This window comes from Mustela erminea, chromosome 13, assembly GCF_009829155.1.
Source record: "Mustela erminea isolate mMusErm1 chromosome 13, mMusErm1.Pri, whole genome shotgun sequence".
NCBI lineage: Eukaryota > Metazoa > Chordata > Mammalia > Carnivora > Mustelidae > Mustela > Mustela erminea.
Window position 1 is genome coordinate 81,271,895 of NC_045626.1, and position 24,372 is coordinate 81,296,266.

The 24,372-nt window shown below is 49.9% G+C and overlaps 1 protein-coding gene across 3 annotated transcripts in view; it reads right to left on the bottom strand.

Moving 5' to 3' along the window:
* Positions 1-525: 525 nt before the first annotated feature.
* Positions 526-24,372, bottom strand: part of LOC116572466 — a 49,692-nt gene continuing 25,845 nt past the window's right edge. The window contains exons 5-13 of one of the 3 annotated variants that reach the window (XM_032311552.1): positions 16,088-16,286; positions 15,589-15,736; positions 15,340-15,438; positions 13,999-14,211; positions 12,342-12,517; positions 11,422-11,470; positions 4,955-5,217; positions 2,742-3,003; positions 526-1,953 (exon numbers count right to left, since the gene is read on the bottom strand). In XM_032311552.1, the coding sequence (XP_032167443.1) occupies positions 2,827-3,003; positions 4,955-5,217; positions 11,422-11,470; positions 12,342-12,517; positions 13,999-14,211; positions 15,340-15,438; positions 15,589-15,601 (990 nt within the window). In that variant the 5' untranslated portion in view covers positions 15,602-15,736; positions 16,088-16,286 and the 3' untranslated portion in view covers positions 526-1,953; positions 2,742-2,826. Of the gene's footprint in view, positions 1,954-2,741; positions 3,004-4,954; positions 6,829-10,659; positions 12,518-13,998; positions 14,346-14,381; positions 14,920-15,339; positions 15,439-15,588; positions 15,737-16,087; positions 16,287-24,372 lie in introns of those variants that run through there. The other 2 variants (XR_004278344.1, XR_004278343.1) reach the window with 2 other exon arrangements.

A 24,372-nucleotide genomic window follows, 5' to 3' on the forward strand; every position in this document is an offset into this window, starting at 1 on the left:
TCCGTGTGCCCTGGACCCTGAGGGATGGTCCCAACACCCCTTCCAGGGCAGCCTCCCTCTGGTTCACCCCGACTGCAGGGCGCGGGGGCAGCCCGGCCTCTAGGGGGAGCCCTAGAGAAGCACCTTCACTTCGTTTTTCTTTCCCTATTGAATACCCAGCCCAGTACTCGGAGTCCAGTAGTTGCTCCAGTAATGTGGAATGCCTGTGTATCCACACATGCGTGCTACAGTGAGTGAAGCATGTATGTGTGTCTGGTGGACTTTCAAGCAGTGTGTGTGCACACATGCGGGGAGGCTGTGTGACTGCACGTGCACACACACACACACGCGCACACACGTGTACACACACACACATCCCTACAACAAGACATCAAGCTCTGCCCAGCCGCAGAGATCCTGGCCCGACACACCCAGGCTCCCACCCAGGGCAGACGGAGAGAAACTGGAAAGTTGAAGATGGGGAGGTCATTAAAAAACACTTATAAAAGCCACTTTCTCCAGAAAGGACACTGAGCCCACTACAAATTGTAGCCAAAGACCTTTACTATGACAGCCAGGGACCCACGTGTCAGATAATCTCAAATCCCTGCCCTGAAATGAATGATTTTACATCGATTTGGTTTTTTGTCCGCTGTTGGCTACAGATCCCACCCTCTGGTTCTCTGTCTTAAGCACCTGTGCTCTTCCTCTGTGTCCCTCACTCTCTGTCTCTCTCTCTCCTGTGCTTATGCTTCCTCCTCTGTCTCTCTGGGTCTGCCTGTTTCCCTGTCTCTCCCTCTCTGCAGCCTTCCTGTCCCTACTTTCTGTCTCCCCATGTCTCCCCATGTGCCTCGTCCCCTTCTCTCTCTCTGTTTCTCCCTTCAACTGCCAACCTCGAAACCTGCCTCCGTCTCTCCGGTGTGTTTTTCTCTCTCTCACTATCTATTTCCGACCTCTGTCTGGGTCTCCTCCATGTGCCTCGGTCTCAGGGAATCTCCCTCCCCGCCCCCTGTGCATCCTGGCAGCCCGCCCCAACCTCGGGGCCTGGGGATCATCACTCAGCGGCCCTGCCCGATCCAGCGCCGGCCCCTTTGTTCACTGCTCCCTCCCCTCGCTGCCCACCCTCCGGGCCTTGCTTTCTCTTCCTCCTTCCCAGGCCCCAAAGCTTGGCAGGGCTCTCCAGCCCAAAATGTGGAAAAATGTGGCCCCGTCTCTGGGGCTCAGGCACCAGGAGGCCCAGGATGGGTGTCAGAGCTGGGCCACCCCCACACAACCCCTGGGGCCATTAGGGAGACAACTCCCATCACCACTTCCACCACCCCACAGTCCCTGACCCCTGCTGCTCACAGCTCCACTGGGCAGCCTGCAGCACGGGTAAGGTCAAGTTCAAGGCCATGGGAGGCCTGACGCCAGTGGCCTTGGCCAAGTGAATGCCCTTCTCAGGCTCTGTAAAATAATTCTCAGGGCCCATCCAACTGTAAGTGAAGAGACAATGGTTTATCCACGCTGTCCGCCCCTGTCTCCAGTCAATACCCAGCCTCCAGGTAGGTGATACGCCGACTGATATCCACAGTAGGTCTTCCAAGAGGCTTCTCCTGGCTCGGCCTTCAGGCTGCCTCCATCTGTTGCCTTGGGCACCAGTCCCCTTTACCCACCCTCTCCCATTTCCTGGAGCAGGTAAGGAAGACCTGACATTTCTGTAGCGAAAAGTTCTGTCCCCCTCTGCAGAGTCACTAGGAATAGAATTAGCTCAATAAATCAGCCCCAGAACATTCATCGGCACATTTCTGGAGCTATCGGCTGGAGCGCAGATGAGACCAGTTGTTGCAGGAACAATCCACCGCCCAGGACTCTGGCTTTGGGTATCTGTGATCACCGCAAGGATGGTCCAGCTCGGGGCCAGATTCAGGTCAGGGAGATGCAGTATTGTAACCTGCTTACATAGCAGGGGCCAGAGGAGGTGCAGTCCTTAAACTGCAACGATAATAACAATGAAGAAGGGGGGGTTAAGTAGGGTTGCACCGTGTCTATATGGGTCTCAAATTAGTACTCGCATGGGCTGCTGTGAATGAATCCTTATGCAGGCATAAGCAGGCAATCTCCCAGGCCGAGCCTAATTCCTCCAGCCAAGCCCTTTTGCCCTTCAAAATACTCTAACCTCGAACCACAATGATTTTGCAGTTGGAGAAACTGAGGCCCAGAGAGGTGACTGACCGGCACAATTTGAGCACAGAAGGAAAAACCAAAGTCTGACTCAGGGCACTGCCTCGCTTCATCCCTCAGAGCTTCAGCAAGGACCCTTGCCCAGGAGGGAGACGGTGAGGGGCAGAGCATTTGGGTTCCACTTTTGTTTCCCCTCCTGACTTGATGGGGGACATCAAGCCCTGCTCAGTCCCTCACCAGGCCTCAGTCTCCCCATCTGCAGGGTAGCCGGAAATGACTGTCCCAAGATCCACTCATTCCCTTTTGCAGCTGGTATCAGAGGCAGTCAGAAGTGACCGCCATCAGAATGTGCCAGATTTACAGAAAGTGAGCTCCCACTGAGAATCTCCTCCCTCCTAGAGTTCTGGACCCACGACTTTACTAGCTCTGTGACTGAACAGATGACTTAATCTTTTTGTGTTCTTTAAAGACACGAACTTTTGAATGTCCCTGCCTACGGGGTTATTAACATGCAAAAAGAACTATGCAGCAGACATAGCATAGTAGGTGCTCAATAAAATGCTGGCGACTATTATTATTTTTATTCTTGGTAGTAATACCTGTAATATCTGTAATCCATTTCTCCCATCTGCAGTTTCAAGAATTCCCTCCCAGATCTGCTCCACCATCAGCTCAGCCCTTGGACTAAGAGGAGACAGGGTCCATCGCCCATCGGGAGATGGAGGGTGAAAAGCCCTTCGCTTGCAGGGGCTGGTGCCCAGAGCCAAGGCTATGTACCTCCATGGTGGCCCCCTTGGAAAACACAACCTTACTTAACTCTTGGCATCCCCCCTCCATCTTCCTGTTTGTTCCCAGGGTGACCTTGGGGAAGAAAACAAAGCTCAGGGTTAGTAAGCCTGGGATTTCTTTCACATGACTTGGGATAATGTTGGGAAAAGTTCTCCAAAGGCATGAATAGTGGTGGTGAGGAGTGCCTGTGCCTGAGTTCAAATCCTGACTCCAGGAGCACCAGGGTGGCTTGGTCCGTTAACCACAGACTCTTGATCTCGGCTCTGGTCTCCATCTCAGGGTTGTGAGTTCAAGCTCCGTGTTGGGCTCCGTGCTGGGCGTGGAGCCTACTTAAAAAAAAATAAAATAATAAAAATCCTGACTCCAGCTCTTCCTTGCTGTGTGACTTTGGGCAGGAGACAACTTCTCTGTGCCTCCATTTTCCTATCTGCCATGTGAAAAGTATGTAATTCATAAAGGCATTATGAAAAATATTTGTGAAAGATGCATGAGTAGAAGGCTTAAAACAGTGGCTAGCCTATAACAGCTGCTTTATCAAAGGGCCATTGTGATACGTATTTAATAATCTTACATTAAGTCATCACTAATAATTATTGTTGGGGGGGGGGGAGGTTTGCTCAAAATTGAAACTGAATTCCAAATGGGAAGCTGTGAAACTGACCTCAGTTTGCAAAATGACCATAACACCTCCTAGCCCAGGAAACTGGCTGAAAAATGAATGAGGAATCCCATGCAGAGAGCAGTACTGGACACTCAGTAAGCTTATTTCAGCTGCGCGCTCTCCAAGGAACACACACCCAAGGAACACACACACACTATTCCTTTTAAAAAGGGTCGCGGAGGGAGGCAGTTATTCGGACGTTTCACCTCCCCTCCCCCAATTCGCTCTCCAAAAGGGTCTGAGGGCGCCTGCTGAAAAGCTCTGATCCACCAGAACAGCCTCCGCCTCCCCTCGCGGGTGTAGACCGAGATTCGCGGGGACAGGAGGGAGGAAGAATGTTTGCGCGGCCTTCAAACGACTTGGCAGGCCACAAGAGGGAAAAGGCCGCTCCGGGGAGAGTTCAAATTGAAATTACACGGAGTGGAGAACGTGCAGATCAGCTCTGAAGCTCATAAAAAAAAGCGAGGTGACTGAGAAGAACAAACACGCCTCCAGAAGGAAAATGGAAAAGTTCGTAAAACGCGCTCTTCAAAGCCTGGCCGGGGTGCGGGGGAGGGGCTGGGCAGTGGCCTCGGGACAAGGCCACGGCCCCCTGGGCTGTTCCCATCCCGGATCTGAAAGGGAGAAACTGGCCAGGCCTCCCTCTCCTCTGCCCCCTCCTCCGTTGTGCTTCCACGCGGGGAACGGGAGGGGTTGCGGAGAGTGGTGCGAGCTCCAACAGAAGCAGAGCCTGAGGTCTGGGTGGACCCGACCCCGGCGAAAGTGGGGGTGGGGGGTGTACTAGTTAAATCTGAGTCCTGAACCGTAGGCAGCGGCTAGATCATTGGGTCCTTCATTCTTCGCTGGAGGTCTGGCATTGTTTGCGTTTTACTCAAAGAACACTTGGAAAACCTACGGAACCTTCCAGAGGAATAGCATGCTCTCCTGCCGCTGATTCTCCCCACCTCAGATTGCTTCCACTTGGGAGAAGGCCGCGGTTGCCCTAGCCTCACGCGGCGGGCGGTGCGCCATGCGCTCTGCGCTCTGCGCTCGGGTGCTTGGCACAACCGGCGCCCGGCGAGGTCCACGCGGACCGGCCCTGCTCCCCCGTTTGCCCCGACGCTCAGCCCCCTGCGCAGTTCATTAGCATTACAGACCCTCGATCACTCCCGCACGCTTTGCAGAAAAGCCTGGACGTGAACCTCACCCCCCGCTCGCACTACCCCATGTCACCCCAAGCGGAGTATTCTCATAAAAGATGCGCGGCGCCAGCTCCCGAATCCCCAGCAGTCGCGAGCCGGCGTGCGCCCCCGCCTACGTCTCTCGCCTCTCGCTCGGGCTTCATCTTCCGCGCGCCGGAGAAACTTTCCACGGGCTACTGACCTGAGCTGCGCTGGAAACTGGTCCTGAGGCGGGACTCCGTAACTTCACGGAGCTTCTACAAGCCTCTAGCCTCATTCGAACCGCAGTGATCCCGCCAGGTCGGGGAAGTTGAGGCTGGCGAAAGTCATGCTGCCCCCAAAGCAGGCCGCCCGGGAGAGACGAAGTGGGCCTGAACTCAGGGTTTACAGGTTTCAGATCGCAGTGGGCACGTCCTGAGGCACCTCTCTGACCTGCTCGAATTGGGTCGTGCGCGGTCGTCCATCCTGCAGAGAACGGAGGCTCTGACCCAGGAGGCTCTAGGGCGAGAGGGCTGCTCTGCCCTTCATCCTCATCCTCGCCGGGCTGGAGCGGATTTCTCCAACCCACACTCCACTCCCTCCCCATCCCCTCCATGCCCTCCAACCCCCGCTGAGCTTCTTAGAATTTCTTGACCCAAACCTCGAAACTAACCAGAAACTTCAAACCTCCCTGCAAAGCCCGCGCTTACGTCCGTTGTATCGCAGGTTCTCAGCCTCAGTGAGCACGGCAGTCACCTGAGGGGCCTGCTAGAACCAGACTGCCGGCCCGGTCCCCAAGGCGCGGGATTCAGTAGGTCTGCAGTGCGGCGGGAGAATTTGCATTTCTAACAGGTTCCCGGGGCGGGCCATGCAGGTGCGGCGGCTCTCGGAATACGCTTTCAGAACCCGCGCTCGACCTGTGTGGGTTTGATGCTCGGTTCCTCCGTTCCTAAGTCTGCGGAGTTTGCCTACTCCCCTTCAATGCGAGGACGTCAGGCTTCTTAGTACCTACCACAAGGCTCTGCACGCAGTAGGTGCCTCATGAATACTTGGGCTTCATCAGGAATGCCCCCATAAAGTCACCCATTACAGAGGTTGAGTGTGCCAGGCGGCACTCTTCTGGGTGCATTAGAAGTAGCGATTTAATACCAACCACGGGCAAATCCCAAAACAGAGCCTTAGGATGGAGATGCACCCAGAAAGTCCCCACGTGGAAGCCAAGCGCTGCCCAGTGATTAGCAACTGCTGTCTTCTCCACAAACCGGGGGGGCTAAGCATCTTAAACGCACAGTCCGGGAAGGCTGGGCTCTCCAGGCAGGCAAGAGTAGAATAGGGAAGTCCTGAACCGATCAAAGTTCCCCACACCCTAGAATATGCGCCCCTGGCACCCACCTTGTACCTGCTTGGACCAGCCTATCTGTGCATCCCGAGGCTGGAAAGCACCCAGCACGCCTGGAGCCACACCTTCTGTGCCAGAGTTACCCATAACCTTTCTAAAAGTTCCAGAACCCTCTACCAAGCACTGTAGGGGTTTCGACACCAGAGGATTCCACAGTTTAGGTGAAGAGGCTTAACTATCTATCCAGTCAGTGACGCTATGCCTCAATAGGAAACCATCACCCAGGTAATACAAGGGTGAGTGCAAGAGGGTCCCCTGGAGAGCTGAGGGCACCCCCTCTTACAACCTCCAGGTGGAGGCCCCCCTCCCCCTCTAGTGCTGGGGCCATGCTTCTGTATTCAAACTGTATTTTGTCCCTGAGTTCTGCACACAGCTCAGCGTTCCTGGGCCACATCATAAAAAAATTTACAAGACTATGTTAAACTGGCAGTAAAAACAATTAACTTTAATGGTACCTTGGGTGGGTGGCTGGGTGGGTCAGAGGGAGGGCCCAAGCTTCCTCCTCTCCTGATTGAGAAGCCAGGTAAGGGAGGGGACCTGTTGTCAGGCAGGCCTTTGGGTTCAGAGGTACAAAGTTAAATCTAGAAGAGGGCAGAGCACAGGGACCACAGGGGAAGAGTTCAAGTTCCGCCTTGATGGTAGCCAGCTGAGTGATCCTGAAGAAGCCTCTTAACCGCTCTGGGACTCACTATTCTTATCTATGAAATGGGAAAGTCTTTTTTTAAAAATCTATTAAAATGGGAATTTGTAAAAAAAAAAAAAAAAATCTCCTTCTCATGATTGTAAGGTTTGCAAATAACAGTAATTTTGTTAAGCACCTCCCACTGGGCCTGGTTGGAAAGTGGGTTGGTAGGCAGATAGTAGATAGATAGACAGATTTATTAAGCATGTTTGTTTAATAAATGATAAATGTTAGTTTCTGGAGGACTCAGGCTCCCCAGGTGTAAAGAGAAAGGGAAAGGGTAGGCTGTTGCAGAGGCTGGAGCCTCCCCCCTTCAGAGACCGAATGTGGCCCCCATCACTTACAGGTAGGTTTCCTGCTGAAATTGACCTCTTTGTTCAGTCAGTGACCCTGGCAGCCACCCTCTGCTCAGGCAGCCTGGAGCCCCAGGCTTTGAAACTGACCTGGATTTCTGGAGAACTGGTAAGGAAAGGAGAGCGGCCAGGGGGTGGGGACAGGGCCTCTGCTCCCATGTGACCTGGTTCAGACCTGGAAGCTCTAATTCTGCAGGCTCCCTTGACCGGGAGACAATTAACCATCCATTTCCGGGAAACCTCTGTTGTCTGTGTGTGGCCCTCTCAGCCAACCAGGACTGGGGAGAGATGCCCCTGCCTGGGGACTGCCCACAGGAGGAAAGCACCCACTGACCTGTTTACCCACATTAGAACATGCACCTGCCACTCCTTTCTGGGTAACAAAATGAATTCAGAGCCCATTTCCGTTTTTTCTCAACCTCAGCCCCCAGCAGAGATTTGTCCCCATTCATTTAAGGCACTTAAAAAAAGTTAAAAGACCGGCATGATGATCTGGGTGAAGGTAGAATGATGCCTAATTTTTCGACTGGGCTAAAGGATGCCCAGATAGTTGGTAAAATATTATTCCTCCGTGTATCTGTAAGGCTGTTTCCAAAAGAGGTTGTCATTTGAATGGTGGATTGGTTTAATAAGACAGTCCTCACCAATGTGGGCGGTCACCATGCAATCCACTGAGGACCCCCCATAACACAAAGAGGAGGAGGAGGGGCCAATCTGCTCTTGGCTTGAGCTGGGACATTCGTGATCTCCTGCCCTCAGGCCTCACTGCTTCTGAGTCTCAGGCTTTGGACTTCCATCATCATTGGTCCCTAGTGCGAAGACCTTCAGACTTGGACTGAACCACACCAACAGCTCCCCTGGGTCTCCAGCTTGCAGAGGGCAGATCACGGGACTTCGCAGCCTCCATAACCACAGGCATCAATTCCTGTAATAAATCCCGTTGCCGTGATGCAAGAAATCCCAAGCTGCCCGAACAGGCCACAGGGAGTTGTTGCAATCAACTGTCCCAGCTCAGCCCAGCCTTTGAGTCAGCCAGCTCCAGGTCCAGACACATGAACGAGCCAGCCTTCAGGTGTCTGAACTGTCCCCGAACTGCTCAAGTCACTCCTAGCCCTTCAGACACCATGAAGCAGGGACAGGCTATCCCTGCTGTACCCCATCCAGATTCCTGACGCACAGAATTTGTGAGCATAATATAAATGAAACGTCTTTAGGCCACCAAGTCCACAGTGGTTTGTTACATAATGATAGATAACCAGTAACCAATAACCAGTACAGTGGCCTTCCCCAATTTTAGCCCCACTTTCCCACTCTGCAACAGGTGATCTGGAAGTAAACGTGTTCATACAAATAGCCAATAACCAGGCACGTAGACCCACTGGATTTATGAGGTTAGAACACGCTGTACAGCCCATAGAGAGCTGGGGACCCTGAGATTCTAGACACCTGGACCACCTCCTCCATGTCACGACACCCAGAGAAACTCGCCCAAAACTTCCCCTAGATCTCATGCCCAAAAGGAGCCCCCCACACTGCAGATACCCCAGTGCTATCAACCTCCCTTTGCATTCCCATCAAGGATTTCATGTCCAGACGGCAAGCCTGCCAACAGCAGAAATAAATCACGACTGGAAAGCACATGAACATTATCCAAAGTGGAACAATTTAGCCAACATCTCTCCCCCTTCCTCACCCCTTCCAAACCAATAACAATTCAATTATTTGGCCTTCAGTATAAATGATGGGGCACCACGTGGCATCCCTGGGTGGGAAGAGGGAAAACTTTGGGAAAGGAGATGAAAACCAGCCAGGAGGACACACAGAGGATCACAAAAAGGGGGAAAAGGGGGGATGTCCCTCTCTGAAATTGGGGGAAGGATTAACACGGGTCAGTCTCACAGCCAGTGGCATAACCCTTTGTTAGACGATGCCCCTACATCCATTACTGTGTTGTTGACCCTGGAGAAAGCCGGCAATGTAGCCTGGGATGATGTAATCCATCCCCATGGATCAGAGACAGGAAGTGGTGCTCAGAAAAGCAGTCAGGTGTGACCAAAGGAGCAGCCAGGCCAGAGGGAGAAAAAGCCGATTGGTTCACATAGTCCATGACTATTTTAAAAACCGTCTACGTACTGGTCACAAGACCGGGTTCTGGGGACACATCAATGAACAGACCGCACAAAAATGCCCACGGAATTTCCATTCTAATTTGAAGAGGAAGATAATTTTTAAAATAAGCATAGTAAAAAAAAAATTTTTTTTTAAATAAGCATAGTAAGGAAAGGTATGAAATGACTCCCTACAAAGCAAGAGGGGCCACGATGAAGACAAAAGCAAGGCAGGAGAGATGGGAGGGACAGGGTTGCACTTTTGGATGGGGTGCACAGCGAAGACCCCAGGATACGAGCAAAGGCTAGAAAGAGACTAAGGAACCCGTCCCACTGCAGTGGGGGAGAAGGGCACCACTGGCAGGTGCTCAGTAAAGGGACGCAGAAGGAATCAAGTGGGCTGTTGGAGAAAGTCTTTTCAATGAGATGCGCTCAAAAGCTGAGGTTTAAAGGGTGGGTAAGAGACAAAGGGATTAGGACATCTAACAGAGGGTGGCCCCAATGATTCTGCCTCCTGGTAGTCACAGCCCGGGTAGCCCCCTCCCCCATCCGATAGGACCAACTTGTGTTACTAATAGGATACTGCAAAAATGATGAATCGTGGCTCCCAAAACTAGGACAGAAAAGACATTGCAGCTTCTACCATCTTCATCTTGAATCTTACTCAGGGGGTGTTTTCATGAAGTCACTCAAGCAGCCCGTGGACAGACCCATATGGGGGGGGGGTACTGAGGCTTCCAGCTGATACATATGCAGGGGAAACTGAGGCTTCTATCTGATAGCCGGCACCTATGTAAATTCATCCCCGGTGTGAATCCATCCTGCAATTGGATCCCACAGCCCCAGCGGAGCCTTCTGATGACAGCAGCCCCTGTCCACTTTCACTTACACCTTCACAAGACCTTGAGCCAGATCTGTCCAGCCAGGCTATGCCAATGCCTGACCCACGGAATCATGTGAGATCATAAAACCTTACTGTTGTTGTGAACCTGAAGTTAAGGGTAATTTGTTACACAGCAGTAGCTAACTGATACAATGCACAGAGTTAAGGGAGAAAAGTAAAAGATTAAGTGGCTTAAACTTACACATGCAGGACAGAAAAACAGGAGGTAAGGCCTAAGAGAGAGCCAAAAGCCAACCCACGGAAAGCATCACAAGCCCCAGGAAGGACCTTGGATTTCATTTTAAGTTCACTGGGAAGTTATCAAAGGGTTTTTTTTGTTTTTTGTTTTTTGTGTTTTTTTTGTAGGAGAATAACATCACTCACATTTATAGTCTCAAGATCTTCTGAAAAGGAATATGACAGGAGCAGGAAATCACAAGGAGGCTTGCAGTCTCCAAGCAGGCAGCGAGGATGATTGTCAAGTTGGAAAGAAACCGACTTACCGAAGGCAGAGTTCGAAGGCCAGCTCGACCGAATCAGGTGAGAGTTTGGATTACAGCGAACAGAGCAGAAGAGAAGAAGTCAGCATTTGGGACCTCTGTTCTCCACGGGAAGTGAGTCCTTCTCAGGAAATTGCCATACTTGAGAAAGAAGTTTCCGAAGGAGAGTGCTGAGAGTTTTGCTTTGGACATCTGAAATATCAGCTCTGTTGGAGGGGCCGGTGGGCTGCTGAATGAAGTTCTAAGCCCAGAATAGGAGATGAGACGGGAACTCACAATTTAGCATAGAGTTGTCACCAAAAGTCATAGAACCTGTGGGGCATCTAGTAGGGACACACTACTGAGAAGAGAACTGGAAAATATTGCAAGATCTCCCAATGTTGGGAGATTGAGGAGAGCAAGAAACATCCAAAGGAAACAGAAAGAGGTGGAAGAAAACAGGGACACGGCGGGGTATCCCCAAGGCTGACTTGAAAGGAGCACAAGGGAACTTGGGGGGCTGATAGAACTAGAAATCTCTAGGTCCTGATCCCGGTGGCAGTGATTTGACTGTAGGCATTTATCAAACTCCTAGAACCTAACACCAAAACCTGAATTTTGCTGCATATAAATTACCCTTCAATTAAAAAAAGAAAAAAGTTCTAGAACTGTAAAGACATGCCTGCATGCTGCAAGAAGGGACACTGTAGAAAAGGAGAAATGAGTGATGCTTCAGAGAAAAGGTTAAGTGAAGGAAATCATCAGAAGCCCAGATGCACCACTTACCAGCTGAGTGACTTTGAACAAGCCCGTCTCTGGACCTCAGTCTCTGCATCTGTAGAATGGGTATCTTTCCTTAGGGCTGTTTTCGAAGATTATGAGATGATGTATGTCAAGGGCTTCCCAGGGTGCCTGGCTTAGGGAAGGACCCTGCAAATCTCAGTTCTTCTTTCCCTTCCCCTCCTGAAAAAGCAAGCTCTCTCAGGGATGCCCCAGACCATCCGATCTGAATTCCAGGCTTAGGAATTATCAGACTATGGAACAATGGACGAGGCCCAGCCTGACGGCCCCACGGACTGCCTTCTGAGTGCCCGGCACTGTGCCAGCCTCTTTCCATGCACTATCTCATTCATCCTCCCCGTCATGCTCAGAAGCCCGTAATTACTATCACTGCGCCAACCTCAAAGCCTCCGGGCTCTCAAATTCCCATGACGTGATGTCACAAAGCAAGTCCCAGCTGTCATTTCCAGTCCCCAGGGAGAGAGACCACAGATATGCAGGTTGCCCAAGAGACAGCAAGAACCGAAGGATATCCTATTGGAAGCCACGGAGTCCTGTCCCTTGGATGGACCCTGGAAAAGGAAACTCTGACTGCTGTCCCCTGTGACCTTCTGAACCAGAGCTCAGCAGGTTCTCTCTCTGATGTCCCCGGCTGGACTCATCAGTCCTGCAAAAGGCAGGAGAGTATCGTGATCTGTCAAGAGCGTAGCATCTAGAACCTATCTGCCTGGGTTCAAAAAGCCCAGCTTTGTCATTTACTAGCATGTAGGACACTAGAGAAGTTACATAATTTCTCCGTGCCTCGCTTTTCCCATCTGTAAAATGGGGATAATCCACACCACCCCACAGGGCTGACCTAAGGATCAAGTTATTTGTACATGTAAGATGCTTAGGCCCTGACGGCCAAGGCTATGGGGTGAGCTGGCCTGTTTTTCCCATAATGAGATGCTCTCTGGAACGCAGATTATCCAGGGAAGAGGAGAAGGAAAGAGGAGGAAGAAAGGGAATTTCCATAGGGCAAGAAGCACAGGCTGGATCCACAGTGTGCACGGCCTGCATGTGTCAGTGAAGAGCGGGGAGATCTGTAGCCTGAAGAACGGGCCTGTGGGACAGCAAGCGAGACCCCGTTCAAGATGTGAGCTACTGCCCACATGCCATTTTTCTTGAACATTCGTCCGTAGTGTTCACACAGCAAGAGCCAGGAGGTTTGTCCACAGTTGCCCCTTGCGGGCAGCACAGGACAGACTTCCAAGGGAACTGTTCTTGCTGTAGATTGAACATGATTGACTATCAGCAATCTTGTAAGGTTCAACCTCATATAATTTTGGAACTAAAAAAAAATTTTAAGTATGTTTATGGTCTGAAATGTGTCCCCCCCCCACCCCAATTCCTATGTTGAAGCCCTAATCCCCAGGACCTCAGAATGTGACTGTATCTGGAGTTAAGGTCTTTATTATTTTTTTTAAAGATTTTATTTATTTGACAGAGAGCGAGACAGAGAGAGAGAGCACAACCTGGGGTGCGGTGGTCAGGCAGAGGGAGAGGGGAAAGCAGGCTTCCAGCTGAGCTGGGAGACTGATGCGGGACTCGATCTCAGCACCCCAGGGTCATGACCTGAGCTGAAGTCAGATGCTTAACCGACTGAGCCACCCAGGGACCCCTGCAGGTGGGGTCTTTAAAGAGGCGATTACAGGAGAGGAGGTCTTTAGGGTGGCCCTAAACCAATCTGACGGGTGTCCTTAGAAGAGATGAGGAACACAGAGAGATGCAGGACACGGGTGCCCAGCAGGATGACCGTGTGAAGAGAAACAAGAACATGACCACCTGCAAGCCGAAGAGAAAGGCTTCAGAGGAAACTGACCCTGCCAGCACCTTGACCTTGGACTTCCAGCCTCCAGAGCTGTGAGAAAATCCATTTCTGTTATTCAAGCCACTCCATCTGTCACATTTTGTTATGGCAGCCCGAGCAAATGAATACAATTTTTTTTAAAGTAAAAATGTCCTAAAAAGATGGCTGCACAAAGCATGATCCGAGTGACCACCTCCTCTCCCTGCACGCCAGCCTGGCCTTCTCTGCTACACACTGTCTGGCCTCCATAACGGGGGTGGGGGGGAGGAAGAGAAGGAGGAAGGAGGGTAGGAAGGATATGAAAGAGAATGGAAAAAAAAAATCGGGGCACCTGGGTGGCTCAGTGGGTTAAAGCCTCTGCCTTCAGCTCAGGTCATGATCCCAGGGTGCTGGGATCGAGCCCCACATCCGGCTCTCTGCTCAGTGGGGAGCCTGCTTCCTCCTCTCTCTCTCTGCCTGCCTCTCTGCCTATTTGTGATCTCTGTTTGTCAAATAAATAAATAAAATCTTTAAAAAAAAAAAAAAGAGAATGGAAAAAAATGATCAATCCCTGTGTGCTCAATAGGTGTCTGACACCAACGATTCTAAGTGCTGCACGTGGACATTCTTACTCGATTCCCACTAGAATCCATTTTACAGATGAGAAGACAGAGTCCCAGGGAGGTGACACAACATCCTGAAAGCCACATAGCCGGGAAATAATAAAAACAATGGATTGAGCAAATGCACACTACCTTTAAAATGAGACTCCCGATAAAAAGGGGCTGGAGAATGCTCCGGAGACACACACGCTCCAAATTCCTCTCCAAGTGCGACAGCCACACACTTGAGCCCTATCTGGGCGCTGACAGGTGGAGAGAGTGTTTCGCGCAAGATTCGGTGAGCACGCCACAGTTCCAGGAAATTCCCAGCGCACCTACTGAAACGCACCCAAGAGTCCCCTTTCTCTGCAGAAAACAGTCTCAAGGTCACAGAATATGTTCCTAATGGGAGGCTTATAAAGGGCAGGGGATGGGGCCTAGTCTGTGCTATTTATTCAGCACCTCCCAACCCCCCTTCCCAAAACCACACACACACACACACACACACACACACACACACACACACACACACACACCTGGGCTTCACTTTCTTTGTTCAGGAGGTTCACCTCTTGAACCTGACCAGACCCCTTGCTCTCTAGCTCCTGAATGGGCGTAGCTCATGGAAGGCATTGGCTGCAGATAGGAGGGAGCGTGAATTGAGAGATCATGTCACAATATGTATTCTCACCCCTCTCTGAACATGACCCTCACGCTGGATTCTCTCTGTGGTTCACTCCCTCATGCTGGACTCACTCGTCTCTGTGGTTCCAGCCCTCATGGGCTCCGTTTACGCCGCACCTCGCCCCTGCAACCCAAGGGGCAGTATTGGCTCCCACTGTTGCTGGCCCCAGAGATCGCCAGCCTCTCTGGCTGGCTTCCCTAACCCCACTCACCCCCTCTGTGAGTAGCTCTTATAGGAAAGTAAACGTTTCCTGCTTGAATAGGGTGAAATGAAGCTGTTTCCTGCCAAGGCCCTCCCTGATCTAAAGCCCATGGTGGACGGGGTGCCTGGGTGGCTCAGTGGGTTAAGCCTCTGCTTTCAGCTCAGGTCATGATCTCAGGGTCCTGGGATCGAGCCCCACTTCGGGGCTCTCTGCTCAGCAGGGAGCCTACTTCCCTCTCTCTCTCTGCCTGCCTCTCTACCTCCTTGTGATCTCTGTCTGTCAAATAAATAAATAAATAACATTTTTTTAAAAACACACACACAAACAAAACAAAAACAATAAATAAATAAATAAATCCTGTGGTGGAACTAGAAAAAAAAAAGATCCTAGATTTTTAACTGTCTCTCTAAAACCAGTTTCAGGCCAAAGTGAAGTCAAAAAAGAAGAAGAAAGATCAAAGATCTCACTCGGCCTCAGACACCATCTCTCTTCATACAAGCTCAGAGCAATGGATAAAGGCTGGCCATTGTATCCAGACAGATCTTGATTCAAATCCTGACTCTGTCACAGAGGTCTAGGTCTAGGAGGCCTTAACCCCACTGTTTACCTCCCCTGAGACTCAGTCTGCTCATATGCACAATGGGCTCCCTACTGCCCAGGACTGTTGAGTGGGCAGGACAATGGATGGAACGCCATCCCGTAGTACCTGGAGCCATAATGGATGCTCAGTAAATTCTTGGTCCCTTCCTCTCCCCACACTTCCCTCTTCCTTTACCTAAATTCTGTCCTTAATAAGTAAGAAGGCAAGAAAATAATAACCATCACGCCAATACATTAGGATTGCTTCATGACTCACAGAGAACGTCCATGGCTCTTATTTCGCTCCTTTAGGCAAGTTGGAACTCTTACAGGTGAAAGGACCTAGCTTTCAAATGTCTCCAGCCAACTGGATCAAGAGAAGAAGCCGTCAACATTTGGATCAAAAGCAAGAAAGATCAGGGTTTCTGGAAATAAGAAAACCTCAGTTATTCACCGTATCGATTACCGGTTGCTCTGAAACGAACCGCCTCAGAAGTGATAGCTTCAGTGCACAATAAGTTTAGGGGTGCACGGGTGGCACAGTCGGTGGAGCGTCCGACTCTTGGTATCGGCTCAGGTCACGATCTCAGCGTCATGAGATCGAGCCCCACGTTGGGCTCCACGCTGGGCGGGGCATCTGCTTAAGATCCTCTCCCCGACACACACTCGTGCTCTCTCTCTTGCTCTTTCTAAAAACAAAATTACAAATAAAATAAAAGAAAAGAAAGATACTGTTAAAAAAAAGAACAAACCTGTAAGCTTGTTCTGAGACTTACCTTCCTCCGAAGGTCTGGAGGTCTTCATCTTAGTGTCTCATGTGGACAGCGTGACGATGTTCAACTCACAGGCTAACCCAAATCCACTCATCGTCTTACAACAAACTTGGTATCTCTCCGTAAGTCGGTGGGACGTGAACCTTCCAAACACGCTCTTGAGTCAGGAACCAGCGAGTCCACTGTACCCAGCTCTCTTAATCTGTAGATCAGGAAACCATGGTCCAGAGAGACTGAGTGACTTTCCTCGGATCACACAGGAGAGCCCAGGAAGAAGAGACTAAACCTGGGCCCCATGCTTGATCTCTTTCTCTCCTCCCTTTAGATGTCCATATCCAGGAAGTCACAGTTCTGACCCTGTGCCTCCCACCAGAGCTGCCTCGGTTTCCCTTCCTCACGATTCTCTCCCCTCCCCCGGGGATGCTGCGAGCACTAATGAGTTAATGTGTCTAAGAGCCTGCAGAACCTCGAATGAGATATAATTACAGAGAATTACCATCCACAGCCTTCTGGGAAGGATTTTGTCAGGGAGTAGGTAAATAAATTATGTCCTGTGGTTCTCTCTTCCCCACGGGCTCCTTAACTCTCCCAGAAAATGTTCCCCAGCGACTGAGGTGTTGGAGACCCTTGGCCGGCCCAGCCTCCCACAATCCGGGGCTCCCTTCTCGTCTCCAGACACTTTCCAGGCTGCGCCCAGCCTGGACACACATCTCTGGGATCTTGTTCTTCTCAGGATGGATCCAAAGCCCTGGTTTCCAGGCCGCAGGGGACCCCCACCCCCTACCCTGGCCACGTTCAGCCCCAGCCCCAGGTGAGTGGTTTCCAAGAGTTAACCATCCTCCACAGAATTCCTGGGCGAATACCATCCAGGCTGCCAGATTTATTGCCTTTTAATGTCTCCCGTGTGGTTCCATTAGCTTTCCCTCTGATCCGTCTATCTTTTCCATCTGACTTCTCCTCGCCCGTATTCCCGGGTTACATATCTTCCCATTAGCTTCTGCATTGAGGTCTGGGCATAAAAAGTCACCGGGCTCCCCTAACCACCTCCGCCACCCCCGCATCGAAATATTTACTTAGATGTTCCTTATCTCTTCCTGAGCATCTCTCTGCGTCTCTCATTTTCTCTGGCAGCTGCAGGTCCCCTCTCCTGCTTCGGAGAACTTCTCGATAGAGCTGTGGTTGCTTGTTAAATTGACCTCTAACTTGGTTGACTCATCAACCCCGCTCTGCCAGGAACCCCTTTCTTTTGTTTCTGTTTTAGTCAATGTCCCCCCTGAGCTACTGTCCCTAACCTGGCTCCAACAGCTGGCGGCCGCACTGCCCCCAAGGTCTTTCCCCATCTGCCTTCCCTGAAGGACAACATCCCAATGGCTGAGCCTGGCCGTCCACAGGCTGCGAGCAGAACTGACTGACGTCTCAGACGCAAGAGTCTGCAGCCTGGCGGGCTGAGTTCAAATCCTGCCCCTGGCACTTCTTCATCTCCTTGTGACTTTGGGTAAGTTATTCAACTTCTCTGTGCTTTGCTTTCCTGATCTGTAAACTAGGGAGACGAAAGCACCAACTTCCTTCGTGGTAGGGGTGGGTGAGGCCAGGATTAGACTCATAATATGTGTCAAGTGTTTAACACAACACAGGGTAAGTGCTAGATAAATATTAACCCTCGTTATTTGCCAGCTAGCCAGGCGCTTAGGCCTTGACCCTCCCTGGCTTGCACCATCAACCAATTTGCCATCCCCTAAATACTTTCATGCTCCTGTCCACGTCTCTGGGTGTCTCTTTGTGCCCTCTGCTCTGTCCTGAATATCTCCGCTCCCCACGACATACCACTTGGGGGATTTGACTCCTCTCTATGGCCCAGCTCGAATGTCCCCTCCTCCATGACGCCTCCCTCCGTGCCCTGCAGCTAGCCATTGATTCCCCTTCAAAGCTACGCAGCTCTAACAGGCTATACCCCTTTCCATGCCCTTAAGACTCAGCCCAAGAGGAGCACCTGGGTGGCACAGTGAGTTGGGCAGCGATCTTGGGATCCTGGGGGCTGTGGGGTCAAGCCCATCGGGGGGCTTCAGACTCAGGGCAGAGTCTGCTTGGGATTTTCTCTCCCTCTCCCTCTGCCCCCTCCCTCCCTTCTCTCTCTCTCTGATAAATAAATGAAACTTTAAGAAAAAGATTCAGCCCAAGGATTACCCACTCTAGAAGTCTCTCCTGGCATCGTGTGGAGACTCTAAGGGCTGGCGTGTACGTGAATAGATCAGTGATGATGGCAGCCTGCCCAGACTTACTTTGTTCTCAACCTGAATCCGGTCACCTTTGAGGACCTGCTGCTGTGTGCCCGTGTTTCCCCACCTGTTTCATGTTTTTATTCCATACTGGTCTTTCAGACCCTAAGAGCTATTCATCTTAGACTCAAAATATCTTTGACCCTGAGAAATTGCTGTCGACCCCTTCATTTGTTGATCATTCCACAAACTACCTCGAGTGTCTGCTACGTTCCTGGAGAGGTAGTGTTCTAGGCACTGGGGATACAAATTTGAACCACCCAGAGGGCTCCTGACCTCACAAGAGTCTAGGGAGGAAGACAGATGAACAATTGACCCATCACCTAAAGGTACAACTCTGATAAGGGCCATGAAGGAGAGACAAGGTGCTGTAGCGGGTGTGGAATGGGGGTTCACGCCTACTCTGAAGGGCCAGGAAAGGCTTCTCAAGGGAAGTAAGCTTTGAGCTGAGCTCTGAAGCATGAACAGGAGTCACACGAGTGACGAGGAGGCAGCATCCTGGGCCCTGTTAGAGGAAGCGTGGCAAGAATGAATACTTCTCCCCCGCCCAAACCAGGGTGTCTTGTATCAGTCAGTGACCGCTGCGAAACAAGCAAGTATCTTGCCTCAGGGGCTATAAGAAGAAGCATTTGTTTCTTACATGTTCCCAGGTTGGTTGAACTTGGCTGGGCTCAGCTAGGCTTTTGTGCTGCAAGCTGTGGGTCCATCGGGGCTTAGCTCCCAGAGGCGAATCGGCATCCAGCCTGCTCCCTGTGCCCTCCTTCCAGGTGGGACCCAGGCTTCAGGGGCAATGGCTCTTCAGGGAAACCTCCTCAGTGGGTAGCAGCAGAGGCACAAGAGAACCAGGAGAAAATGGGAGGAGCCCTGGGGTTGGAACTGGCCGCTTTTTCATTTCTGCCCACTTTCGTTCAGCCAAAGCAGGTCATCTGACCTAGCCCAAAGCCACAGGTCAGGGAAGTGACCTCGGTCTCAAGTGAGAGGGACTTCCAAGGCCCAAGGCCAAGCAGACACACCAGAGTGAAGGTGTGGGTTCCACCATTCCATCTGCCACAAGGCGAGAGGAGCGAAAAACGTCTACGAGCTTGAGGCAGATCGAATCAGAGAGCAGAACCGGACCCCGCAGAACTTCGAAACTCCAGTTAAAATGTGGTCTTTCCCTGAAGAGCGATGGAAGCTACGGAAGGTGCATAGCGAGGTGGCGAATGATGATTCGACCTGGGTTCTAAAATCCTCCTCTGGGTGCTTGTAGGGGAGCACCCTGAAATACTAAGTAAGAAATCATAAAAATAATATTGAAAATCCCACATGCCCTGCAGCTCCAGTTCTGCACAGATTTTCAGTGTATGTGTGTGCGCGCGTGTGAGTGTTTATGCTCGCACATTTGTACACCCAGTCCTCCCTTGGAGCATGTGGCTCCCCAGGATTTATCTTTCCACACATCTGAAGAGCAGCTTATCTGCATATCAACTGAACCAACCCTTCTATTGCTGCATCTGTGGAACTCCCAGAATTTCACACTTTTCCAACATGGAGCACAGGAAGATTTCTGCGTGCTGGACAGATGTCAGTGGACTTCACTCCCAGCTGCTTCCCTTATCGCCATGACGTCCAGCATAACAATGCAACTTCCAACCATTCTGTACTTTCAAGTTCACCGCGGATTTTATCCATGGGGCCCCAGGAGATGGAGCAAGAAGCTTTAGCCCCTGGATAGGGTACTAAGGGATCAAGAAGTTGTCCGACTGGCTTTGTTCGTGATGTCGGGAATCAATGAGTCTAAAACCCATCGTCTGCACTCAAAACCCAAGCAAGCTGGCTTTTCCACCAGCTTGTCTGTCCTGAAACTCTGAAACTTACATCGGTAAATCCAGCTGATGCTCTGTTTTCTAAAATTGTTTGACCAGCGGGGACAGTGACTACCCAGGAGGTATGTTCAGAAACACATCCCAGAACTCCTGCAAACACCTTTGGACCTCCTTCCCCTGCAAACATTCCTGAAAGTCCCTGGCTTCCCCCAGTCAAGAGAAACATCTGTCTTAAGCGTAGTCAGCCAGAAAAACCTGTTTGCCAGCAAAATTTCACTAGTTTTCACTAAGACACAGAAAGAGAGGGGCCATGTGATGAGAAAAGCCATCAGCCGGAGGAGCAAGGACTAGAGACTGACCTTCTTTCTTCCCCAGCCGTGAAACCACAGATCAGCTCTACGTCTCAGTTCTGCAGCAGGCCATCAAGGTGGGGGTGGCGGAGATAAAGAAGCACGCTTAGTTGCTTTAGTGCAACACAAGAAACAAGGTCAACACAGCAGGGCTGCAAGTTTGCAAAGCTGGGGTGAAAATTCAAGCAGCTTCTCTCCTGTCAGCCTTTCAGGACAGGAGGGAAAGATTTACCGCCAGCCTCGCCTGACAGCCTATTTAGAGCCATTGCAAATGGATTTGAGACAGCAGAGTAGTGGGCTGAACTGACCACGGAGGGACCGTGGCAGGCTCATTTTAAGACCCATCCAGCAGCACGGGCACCATAAAGGGGTGCTCCTTGCCAGAAAAGAGCACAAAAGATTCCGCTGGAACCTTCGAAGGCCAATGCTCTTAAAACACATGGCCAAGTTGCTGAGGGTTTCAAGACGTAAATGTTTTCAGCACGCTTGCTCAGCCTGGCATTTTCTGTCCATTTAGCAAGATCTGCCTGCAGTGTAGGCAAAAGTCTTGAGGTCCCGTTGATGGGGTAGTGCATTTATTATTGATAAAGGCCAAGGAAAAATGGCTTTTGTGTCTGGGTAACACCTGGCCCGACAGACTTACTGTTTATGTAGTGGATATTCATGATTTACCCCTAGATGCCATGTGCTACCATCTCTCGGCAGAGTACCCACTTTGTCTGACCTGGTCTCTCTTTTTTCTAGAGCGATGATTCCTTAAATGTCAAATTCAATATGAATTATTAAAAATATATTCCCTGTATATCAATTCACAATAAAAAGTCATCCTTCATATAAAACGTAATACATTCTGGCATGAATAATATATTCCAGGAAATAAAAGAAAGTAATGTATCAGTGAAACTGTATATGTATGTGTAGAAATACACACACACACACACACACACACACACACACACACGTGTATCTATAAATATTTTATATACACTGTATATAATATAAACAGATAGTATGTATGTTATATACTATATATTAATATAACCAGAAGGATACATATATATTAATGTATATGTTAACATAACTATAAAGAAACACACTGAGATCAGTGATTGCTTACAAGGAATGGAAGTGGGAAAGAAATGAGGGAGAATTACTTTTCATTTTTTTTTTCAAAGATTTTATTTATTTATTTGACAGAGAGAGATCACAAGTAGGCAGAGAGGCAGGCAGAGAGAGAGAGAGAGGAGGAAGCAGGCTCCCTGCCAAGCAGAGAGCCCGATGAGGGACTCGATCCCAGGACCCTGAGATCATGACCTGAGCCGAAGGCAGCGGCTTAACCCACTGAGCCACCCAGGCGCCCCAGACAATTACTTTTCTTTTATCGTTTAGTACCTCTTAGATTTGAGACCTTGTACACATTATAACCTACTGAAGAGGAAAAGTTTTTTTTTTTTTTTTTAACTATATGCCTGGTGGGGGAGGAAGAGGGGAAGTGATTGTTATTAGAATTGTGACTAAGGTTTTCTGTACATTTCACATTTACACTATGAATCTATTGACTTTTTCAATTTATTTATTTTTTGTTTTTGCTTTTGCTTTTGTTGATCTTTTTGTTGTTGTTGACTTTTTTAATCAGAAAAAAATGCATGCTTATTTGCTTCTTTATCGATGGCAAATGCACACGTATGTCGTGCAATTCCAAATTGTTTATAGTGGAAAGGAGGTTCACCTCCAGCCCAGGTTTCCAAGTTCAGCTCCCCATTGGAAACCAGGATCTCCAGATAAATATTTATGTGAAAATAACAGTTTGGGGTGTTTGTTTGTCTTTTTCCCCATAGCGTGGGTACAGAGTGTGATCTTGGGAAATACAGTGATTAAACAGAGGGAAAAGGGTGTGCATGTGAGGTGGGGAGGAAGTTAAGAGAAGGGGTACATTATACTGTAATATATATTTAAATACTCAAGGGAGCCCAGACAGGGGGTGGGGGCAGCCCCGCCATCACCACCCAGAGCCCTTGCCCAGCTCTGTGGGCATCACCCTGAGCACACCTCCCGTACCCTCCGCACTCCCCACCTCCCCAGGCACTGCACCCCCCCACCCCATGTTGCTCTGGAACCCAGGACAAAGAAAGGCAAGTCGACCTGGTCCCAGGCGGTGGGTGTGGGTGGGGGAAGGAATGGGGAGGTACCTGCGAAGGGGACCTCAGATGGAGAAGCCCACACGGTCCTCCTCCTGTTGTGTTTTTTTTTTCCCTTTCCCCCTCTATAAACAAGTGATTAATGCCTCCAAAAGAGGCAGAAACCCACCTCCCCTGAAGCAAGGGAGCCTGCCAGATTCCCCAGCCTTAATTCTGCTGTTAACACTCCTAACACTCCTCAGGCAGAGGAATGAAGAGTAAATCCCCTCCTTTACAAAGCCGACCTGCCGGCGATGTGGTTTGTTTAAAGTCTCTCTCCTGGGCTATTGACCTGCCTGCCTCCCGTTTGCTCAGAGGGAGTGAAGGTTTTAAAATTAAAAATTAAACACGCACACCTTCCTCTAATGCACTTTCTAGTTTGTAAAGCCCAATTGCAGAGGACCCCCCAAATGGACCCAGGTTTGGCAGAATCTTCCTTTCATTCTCCCAACAGGCATCGGGGAACAGTTGGGGAGAGCAAAAGGATGCGCGGTGACAGTTTCCACAGGCTCCTTTCTCATTTGGTTTGCAAGAGACATACTGACTTATTTAAGGAAAAAAAAAAAAAAGTAAAGCTGTACACGCCCCAGGATTGTGCAAATAAACCACAACCACCGAGCCTGGGAAGAATGTCCATACGCATCTATTTTTCTTTTTAAGCTATCCTCTTTGATTTCCATTTCAGAGCAGTTCAACAATATATAGTCCATAGTTAACTCAGCAGAAGAGCTACATGAAATAGAAATGTGAGAATATATAGATATCAGACATTCTACTAAAATCTAAGTGTTTCTGTTTGTTGGGTTTCTTTTCAATAGCACAGAGCCTAACATAGGACCCAAACTCACGATCTTGAAATCAAGACCTGAGCTGAGGTCAAGAGTCCGATGCTTAACCGACTGAGCCACCCAAGCACCCCTTCAATCTTGGTTTTTAATGATGTGGTATCTTCCAAAGAGATTTGGGAGTAGTCCATCAATAAACAGAGAAGAAATGAAAGAAGAAAGTCGCACCGTCTTACAAACCCCTAACGACACGTTGGATCCATCCAGAAAATGGTCATCAGAAGCTACTCATAAATCAAGAAGAACGAGAAGTAACATTATACCCCTCCTGATGGACGTATACACCGCCATCTCTAAAGAGGGTTTGCCAAAAGAATCAAGTCTGAGCCCTCACACTTCTCTGTCTAAACTGAGACTGTAGGAAATACAGGGGATAGAGAAACACAACCAATGGACACCACAGAGATGCAAATGGTAAGAGCCATACGGATCCATGATTTCAATTTAAAACTTTTTGAAGGGAAAATAATAAGTGGAAGGAGGGTGTAAGAGATTCATCCTCAAACACAGTGGAGACACCTTGTCCTCATTGTGACTAGAACAAGCCAGCTGTAATGAAATCGTAAGAAGAGTAGAAACAATCAGAGAACACTGAGACCAACTGAGTATTTCATAACACTGTGCAATCATTGTCTTTTGGAGTGTGTGTTATAACAGTATTATGGTTAGTGGGGTTTTCCTTTTTTTCTTTTTTTAAAGATTTTACTTATTTATTTGACAGAGAGAGAGATCACAAGTAGACAGAGAGGCAGGCAGAGAGAGGGGGGAAGCACGCTCCCCGCTGAGCAGAGAGCCTGATACGGGGCTCAATCCCAGGACCCTGAGACCATGACCC